The sequence below is a fragment of the Egretta garzetta genome, unplaced genomic scaffold (genome assembly GCF_000687185.1).
Source record: "Egretta garzetta isolate BGI_Z169 unplaced genomic scaffold, ASM68718v1 scaffold968, whole genome shotgun sequence".
In the NCBI taxonomy this organism is placed as follows: domain Eukaryota; kingdom Metazoa; phylum Chordata; class Aves; order Pelecaniformes; family Ardeidae; genus Egretta; species Egretta garzetta.
This window is the reverse complement of record NW_009260641.1, coordinates 126,833-135,184: the sequence shown is the minus strand read 5'-3', so window position 1 is coordinate 135,184 and position 8,352 is coordinate 126,833. Positions and strand designations below refer to the sequence as shown.

Sequence of the window (8,352 nt, the reverse complement as noted above, 5' to 3'; positions counted from 1 at the left end):
CCCTCCCGCCTGCCCAGGGGCACCGGTGGGAGCTGCGGGGCCTGGGGGTGTGGGGGAGGAGAGGTGCCTCCCTCCTCTCCGTCTGCCCCTGGGGGAGGCTGTGGGCTCTGGGGCCTCGCTTTTTGCTGGGGCTGGGAGCCCGGCTCAGGCTTCCCCGGGGGCAGGCACCGCCGGGCCTGTCTGTGCCTGGGGGCCCCGGGAGCCCTGGTGCCTTTCGGTGGATTGGGGCCAGCTCAGCTCTGCAGGACGCTCTTACAGGGGTTGTGTTTAAGCAATTTAGTTTCTCTGTTAAATGACCCTAAATGGTTCTCTGTGCTACAAACCCAGTTAAGCGCTGTGGAGAGGCAGAGCGCGTCAGCTTGGCAGCAGTGCTGTGCAAGGAGCTGCGTCTGCCCTGCTTACAGGACCTGCATCAGGATGGCTGGGAAGGCCCAGCCTTGGGGTGTGCTTATGGGGGTCGCTTTGCTTTGTGTCCTTGCCCTCCTTTACCCTTGGCATCCTGGCGAGGTAGGTGACACAGACAGGCAAGCAGAGCAGAGGATTGGCAGCCCTGACCCCCAGCTCTGCTAACAGTGGCAAATTGCTTCAGCCCTTGGTTTTGTTTCAGAATCAAATTGCGCTCTGGGAGCAGAAGGCTGTGGTTTTTTAGTGGTGGTCTCCTCAGCGCTCAGTTTGTCTAGTCCTGTCGGTCAGCAATGCTTTGGTAGCCCAAGTGCCTGCAACACCCTCAGTGTGTTTCCCTTGGCAGGAGCCTCGTGGGGCAAGACTGTGCTACACAGTTCACGCTGGGGAGGGTGAATTGAGGCCAGGAGGGTTCATGTAAAAGGGCTGTGGTTAGAGCAGAGAGTTTAATGAAGGCTCCTGAGGCCCTGGCCAGTCCTGAACAACTCCCTCATCCTCTCCTTTTGCACCAGCACAGAGCAGTAGAAAAGCTCTTGGATTTCTTGTTCATCAAGTCATAACTTTTCTCTCTACAGATTTTTTTAAAGTTACGAGGAGCCGAAACAAACTGTTCACGGCCTCCCAGAATGGCAGACCAGAAGCGCCTTGCCTATTCCATCATCCAGTTTCTACATGACCAGCTACAGAACGGGGGTCTGTCTCCAGACGCTCAGGAGAGTTTGGAAGGTAGGTGGTTGTATGCGCTCCCCTGCTCATGTGTCTCGGCCTGTCAGCCCAACACCTGGGGAAAACTTGGACGCTGTTACTCTCCTCTGCCTCTCACTTGGCTGGGCTGTTCCTAACATCAAACCTTGCTCAAGATTCAAAATGAATTTGTCTTCTTGGGGAGGTATCCAGGGCATTAGGGATGCTGATTGCTTATCTGATTTCTCCGTATCTCTTTTAAAAGCAGATTAGCTTGAGGAAGGGATATACCTGGGATCAAAAGCCTCCCTGACCCTGGGTTTGTGACTTAAAAGTTTTATCTTAAATGAGATGGGGTCAGGAGGCTCGTGGTGTACAATGAGAACTTCGTGACTGCATGGAAGTGTTTTACACTTGCAGAGTGCTTTTCCCGTTCTACTATCAAAATGCTTTTCTGCAGCACGCCCTGGAGTATTTACACAGGCTTTTTCAGAGGGCTTCACTGTTAACGAGAGCACACTGATGTTAAAAGGTCCACTTAAGGAGCTTATGCTTTAGTCTTTGGCGTGTACGTTTGTCCCACTGAGCGAGCGCGCAGGCACATTTGCAGAGCAGTGGGTACATTCCTGGGTGAGGCAGGAGAAGAGGGCGAGAGGAGGGTGTTGAGTGGAAGGAGAGGGGGTTTATTCCTGGTGCTTTTGGACTGTGAAATATGGCACGAGAGTTTCGTAAAGCTGAGCTCTGTTGTGTTGCTGGGGTTCCCCTCTGTGCTGGGAACAGCTTCCTGACCAGCTGCTTGATGAGGGGGGCAGTGGAGGAAGCTGCAGCTCCTGCAGGACCTGCTGTTTGGTGTCTGTGCACCTCTGCATGGCCACAGTGCTTCACAGAGCAGCCACCCTCTGGCAAGAGACCACTTTCTGAACCCTTGCTCTTTGCTGTGGGAAGGCTAGTAAAGCCCCTGCTTGATTAACTTCGGCCCCCAGCACCTGCTCTGGTGTCAGCTGAGGGGATGGGAGTTGTGACTGACTTGATCTCCAGAGCTAAGGTTTGCCCAGCTTGGAGGCTTTGGCCAAATTTGAGGATATGGCCCAAATATCAAGTCTGGTGTGTGGAATTGTGTGGTTTAGAGTGTTTGGTTTTTTCCTGGTAAGTTCAACAGTAAGAAATTCAGATGCAATGGGAGGAGGCTTAAGTGTTTAGATGGGATGGGGAAAGCTAATGACCTGACTCTTCTTCTCCAGTGGCCATCCAGTGCCTGGAGACAGCATTTGGGGTCTCGATGGAAGACCAAGGCCTAGCTGTGTCCCAGACTCTTCCGGAAATATTTGAAGCTGCTGCAGGAAAGGTGAGTGAGTGCCCTAAAATATGCGCCGAGTTTCCATTTAAGCAGCCAAAGCACTGAGCTCTGCTTGATTTCTGTGGTGGTGCTGCCCCCTTGGAGGTGTGTGGGAGTGAAATGTTTTGGGCTTGACAAGCCAGCGCTCGGGAAGGGGGAGGTGTAGCGCATCTCAGTGGGAGTCCTTATCGCAGCACAGCGTTCTCCCTTTCCTTGTAAGGAGCCTGAACACATCAGAACAAATTCAGAGCCTATCACCCCCTCTGAAGATGACATCGCTGAAGCTGAGAGACTCAAGACTGAAGGTAACCACCTCTGGAGCTGGTGTATAATGAGGTTTGGATGGTAATGGGGAGGGAGGCTTAATTCACTCAGCACCTGGGGAGTGCTTGGAATGGGAGGGGGGAAAAAAGCAGATGGGATCAGCCCTTCCATTTCTACTTGTTTCTCTGCTTGTGCTGCAGGAGCATGTGTAGGTTGGCATAATTTAGCTGCTACAGAGCCTAAATAGATGGCTGGGTCAGCATTTTCTTTTGCATCCTAAGAAGCCCGTGCTGTGTAGAATGGGGTGTCTTTCCTGTTGAGCTCTCCTCTGCATGTTGCCTTTTCTCTGCCATGCAGGAGAGTGTGATTAGTGCTGAAGCCCAACGGAGAGCATTCTCTGAGCCCACACACTGCAGTGCTTTTCAGGACACAGCGCTGCTCTGGGGAGGCCTTGGGTGTGCCCGGGGGGGAGGAAGAGGAGGATGGCTGAGGGTGCTAAGGGGGCTTGCAGGATCAGGTAGCCTGGAACTGCCAAGACACCGGTCCCCTGCCTTGCTGAACGTGTCCTGCGCTTGCAAGCAGCTTGACCAGCAAAAGTTGCAAGCAATTGGTTTCTCTCTTGTTCTATTTTCTTAAGTAGAACATAGATCCAGGCCTGTTGCTTTTGTTCGTCCCCATTTTTCACTTGTTAATGAGCTGTTCTGCCATCTCTTTAGGAAATGAACAAATGAAGGCAGAAAACTTTGAAGCTGCTGTGTCTTTCTATGGAAAAGCAATTGAATTAAATCCATCCAATGCTGTGTATTTTTGCAACAGGTACTGATTATCTTTCCTCACCCTTGTACACCTGTGGTTTTGTGCTTACTGTGTGTATCTAAGGCTCTTGAATGGTCAAAATCCCTTTGTTATGATTCTGTAGACTGCTTGTTCTGTTGCTTGCTCTTTGTGTGTGGTTTTTTTTTTAAGCTGATAGTGACACATTCCTGTGCCTCCTGCCAGCTCTGTGCCCTGGCATCTCTAGATAGGATGTGGGTGCGGAAACAAAGTCTATTAGGCATTTGGGGAGACATAAGGATGCCAAGAAATGCTGCTTTTGTGCAATTAACTCTTAAGTGGGATAGAGAGCCCAGGTTTGAGAGGCTGTGTTGATGATAAAAACAAAGGAGTGAAATGAGATGAGTTGAAGACTCGTTATTGAGAATTACGCAAGTTGGTGTGTGCTTAAAATTGGGTGTGCAAGTGAATTTCCTATTTTTCAGTTCGAAGCAGAAGTGTTTGAAAGTTGGTGGGAAGACAATTGATGAATAAAACAGACTTTGGATCAGGTTTCAGTTTAGTTATCTGCTTATAATGAGTATGTATGTACAGCTGGCTGCATGAATAATGTGTCTGTGCGCATGCTGACGATGTGGTGAGGTATTTCCTGGGGCAAGGCACTGCAGCCGGTGCCTTTAGTGGAGCTTTGCCCTGGCTGGTCCCACGAGGTTCTGGGCAGGTGCCCTGCTGCCCATAAGAGCCGTGAGATTGAGGCTTGAAAAGAGCACGTTGTGGCTTCAAAACCAATTTTCCCTCTTGTGTGGGGAAAGGGATGAAACGGTTGTTATGAGTAAGAAACCAAGGAATAAGGGAAGCTGAGTGAGATTGTCTGAGGTGGGATACTGGTGTGTCTCGCCGGAGCCCAGGCTCCTCTTGGAAAAGTCCATAAGGAGGAGTAAGAGCCTTGATTTATTTGCAGTAGGAGCAGAATGTGGATCTGGGTGTTTGGTGAGCAGCCTGCTCACCTGGATACGGCCTGGATTTACGTCAAGTTCACACTTGACTTTGCCTTCTACAACAGGAGACTACAGAGAGGGAGCAGGGGTGACCTTGATCAGCATATTCAAGCTGATAAATCTTTTTCTGCACATCTCTCTCCATTCCCTCCAGAGCTGCTGCATACAGTAAACTAGGAAATTATGCTGGAGCAGTGAGAGACTGTGAAAGAGCTATAGGCATTGATCCAAACTACAGCAAAGCGTATGGCAGAATGGGGTAAGTTAAGAGCAGGTTTTTTGTGCCAGAATTTTAATCTCAAAACGCCTTGTGGCGGTGATACTATTGGTGGTGTTCTGCCCTGGAATGCCTGCAAAAATACTTCGTGTTTCACCGCTGCTGGGGGTGGAGGAAGACTGCGAGTGCTTATCTAACTCTGTGACTCTTTATTCCATTTCAACTTTAATAGCTTGGCCCTCTCCAGTTTAAATAAACACACAGAAGCTGTTGTTTACTACAAAAAAGCCCTGGAGCTGGATCCAGACAACGACACTTACAAATCAAACCTTAAAATAGCTGAACAGAAAATGAAGGAGACTCCTAGTCCAGTAAGTTCTGAAACTAATGCTTGTTATGTGTGGGTAAGATTAGAAGGAGGCTTCCTTGCTGTAAGTGCCAACAGGTGCTGTCTGGCAGAGCCTTGATGACCGGGGCTGTGTTGAGGGTACAAATCTTGTATGCAGACAGAGGGGAGATGGTTAATGAGTTGTGCTGTGAACATTTCCACTAAACTCCAGAGAGGGTAACTTCTCTGCTTGAGCACAGTCACCTTGGGCTTATTTGAAAGAGCTGGAAAATGAGACTGATGAGAAAGGAGTGTTTTGAAACTGCAATTTTGCCTTAAGCACCTTTCTTAATTAAAGTCACTACTTGTAAAATCCAGCTTTTTTTTTTTCTAGTGACCTGTTAGGCATACCAAAAGGGCATTTTAGGTGGCTTTCTTTTCTTACAAAGATTGTTTTCTTGAAGAAAAGAAAACCTGGAGGCTTTCTAGCCAGAAAGCTGGTGACTACGCTACTGATGTGCTCCATGCAGGAATGTGTTAGTTTATCATTTGGAAGGAGACTTTAATTTTCTAAAGACTTCTCTGGGGTGAAGGTGACCAAGTGGATGTGTTGAACTTGGCAGTTGTAATGGTTTACAGCTGTACATCACTAATGAGGCTCAGCTGGTGAGAGGTGATCAGTAAGTCATGCAGACCTCTGCCCTTCCACTCCCTCAGTGAGCCTCATCCCCCCAGGCTGGCTCTGACTCGGAGCTTTACAGAAAGGGCATGGACAGAGCCTCTTCCCTTTGTTGTGGCTTAAGGGGCAGATTCTGATAATTAAAGTATTAATGCTCATTGTGAGGTGCATCAGGAAGTGAAAGGATGTCATCATCTGCGTGTGGTTTCTTTGTTCTCACAGACTGGAGGTCCAGGAGGATTCGATTTAGCTGGCTTGCTGAACAACCCCGGCTTCATGAGCATGGTAAATTCAGCCGCGGATCAGAGCCAGGCCATATCTGCTCTGTGTTGGCCTCTGTGTTCAGGATGAAATCTGTCAGTACGGGGTGTGGGGAGCTGCTGGGTTACTTCAGCAGATTTGTTTTCATTTCATTCCTCGGCTTCAGTGTTGCTGTGAGGAAACCGTGCTCGTATTTCACTAAGGTCACATGAAGAGCCAGTGACTTATTCACAGGCTTCTCCTTGTCATATGCTGGCTGTGGAAAGGCTGCCTGTTCTGCATTTCCAGCCTTGTGTGTTGCACTGTGCTTCTCTTCACTATTTTTGTCCCGTTGATCTGTTTCCAAGTATTTCTGCCTTTGCTTTGTTTGTAGTTGAATGGCGCAACATCTGCATATCTTACCCAGTAATTTCTGACTAAATAGGGTGTTATTTTTTTCTCCCCTCTTTAAATAGGCGTCTAACCTCATGAACAATCCACAAGTACAGCAGCTGTAAGTTTGATCCTGTCTTGTGTTTCCTCTCTGAACTGCTCATTTGAGGCTCTGTGTATGTTTGGCATGTGGAGTAGGTCTGAACTGGTGGGAGTGGGGGAGTGCTTGGGCCAGAAGCATGGAGGGCAGCCTTTAAACCAGTCCAGCTGCCTGAGTGGGTGTGGATTCTGAGTACTCTGGACTGTGCTGAAGAGGGATACTGGTATAAACGTTTGCAGAAGGAAGGCAGGATGGATTATGGTGCTGGAGAAGGGTTTGGGAAGCTTGGGGTCAGTTCTGCTGTGCAGTGACCTAGAGACAGGATTTCACAGTCACATCTCAGTTAGAATGAGAATATTTCCATTCTTTGTGCTCCAGGGTTACAAGGATCAATTTACAATGTCTGAGAGGTGCTTAGATAATAAAAAGTCGTAAGATTAATAAGGCACGTACCTCTCCTGGCCATCCTTTCAGAGCAGAGGTAGGCAGCAAGTTGGAGACCTTCTGGAGCTCATCCTTTGATTACCATATGAGATGATTTGGCTAAAGGGCTGAACATCAGCCACCATTTCCATTTGCTTCTGCCTGCTCCTGCTGCTGCTGTTGCCAGCCAAGGTTCTGTGCCAGATGCAGCCTGAGGCCCTCCAGAGGAAGGGGCTGTGTAGACCCAGTGTGTTCCGGAGTGCATCAGTGTTTAGGCTGTCCTGTCAGATTTTTTGTTGATGCAGAGCAAGCAAACAGCAGGCAGTGTTTTAATTAAATAAACCTGACACTGGGCTTGCATGCAAAAGGGGGGATCTCTGGGAATATGGAACTGACACTATTGTAAATATTTCTACATATTGTGCTGTTTAAAGCTACACTTACTCTTCTGCAGTTAATGTGCAAAAAGTTGTTGCAGAAGATTTGCTTGCAGGTAACTTCATAACCTGTGTGGGAAGGTGCTCCCATTATGCTGACATTCCCCTCCCAGCATAAATCAAACAATTTCTGTGGGGTTTTCCCCCCACCCCGCTCTGAGCAATGCCTGTTACTTCCACAGCATGTCTGGGATGATTTCTGGTGGCCACAACACCATGGGAGCAGCAGGCACCAGCCCCTCCACGAATGACCTCGCCAGCCTCATACAAGCGTGAGTAGGGAGCTGGGTGTTTCCCATTACCTTGCTCAGTAAAGGAAATTTGGGGGTGTTCTGACTGGAAGTGGAACCTTAATTTAACACTTGAGGAAGGCTTAAATGTTGGGTGAAGTACTGCCTCTCTTGGTGCTGTGAACTACTGGTTAGAGTAGAGTTTTGGCAATCACTGTGAAGAATTTCCTCGCACCAGACAGTGTTTGTGTGTGTGGGAGCACTGATAGGACTGTTGCTTGTTCCCCTTCAGGGGCCAGCAGTTTGCTCAGCAGATGCAGCAGCAGAATCCTGAACTAATAGAGCAGCTACGGAGCCAGATTAGGAGTCGAACTCCAAGTGCCAGTAATGAAGATCAGCAACTCCAGGTGAGGCTGGAGCTGGGAGTGCTGCTGCACTGTGGCCAGCTGAGTGGGAATTGGTGCATTTGGCTGCAATATCTGTCTTGTGCCTTCATTTAGTGATTTGGTGTCTCCCCACTGTGCAGACTGGGTTCTCTGCATCAGTGCTGCTAGTACTGTGCCTCAGGTGCAAGGCTGAGCTCTGGGGAGCGGTGAATAAGCACACATCGTGTGACTGACAAGCGGGTTTCCTTATCTGGTGTTCACAGTGGTTAAAGGGACGCTTTATTTTCTTAAAGATTGAATTTGCAAATGTCTTGTCTTCCTGTCTCTGCAGCGCAGTCCCTGGGAACTGTGTTCTTTGCTTTAAAAACTGGAAGCCATGTGCGTGTTGCCATTTCTTGAGTTGGAAGTGTCCAAGAGGGGGAAAAAAATGGAAAAACAAAATACTTTATATGACCTGCATG

At 48.8% G+C, this 8,352-nt stretch overlaps 1 protein-coding gene across 3 annotated transcripts in view; it reads left to right on the top strand.

Moving 5' to 3' along the window:
* The first annotated feature begins 151 nt into the window (after positions 1 to 151).
* The window catches only part of SGTA (small glutamine rich tetratricopeptide repeat containing alpha), a 10,398-nt gene continuing 2,197 nt past the window's right edge, over positions 152 to 8,352 (top strand). Inside the window, exons 1-11 of one of the 3 annotated variants that reach the window (XM_035900977.1) lie at positions 157 to 1,128; positions 2,328 to 2,431; positions 2,643 to 2,727; positions 3,403 to 3,502; positions 4,613 to 4,717; positions 4,908 to 5,046; positions 5,905 to 5,967; positions 6,399 to 6,436; positions 7,458 to 7,547; positions 7,798 to 7,912; positions 8,223 to 8,346. In XM_035900977.1, the coding sequence (XP_035756870.1) occupies positions 1,029 to 1,128; positions 2,328 to 2,431; positions 2,643 to 2,727; positions 3,403 to 3,502; positions 4,613 to 4,717; positions 4,908 to 5,046; positions 5,905 to 5,967; positions 6,399 to 6,436; positions 7,458 to 7,547; positions 7,798 to 7,912; positions 8,223 to 8,255 (972 nt within the window). In that variant the 5' untranslated portion in view covers positions 157 to 1,028 and the 3' untranslated portion in view covers positions 8,256 to 8,346. Of the gene's footprint in view, positions 1,129 to 2,327; positions 2,432 to 2,642; positions 2,728 to 3,402; positions 3,503 to 4,612; positions 4,718 to 4,907; positions 5,047 to 5,904; positions 5,968 to 6,398; positions 6,437 to 7,457; positions 7,548 to 7,797; positions 8,347 to 8,352 lie in introns of those variants that run through there. The other 2 variants (XM_035900975.1, XM_035900976.1) reach the window with 2 other exon arrangements.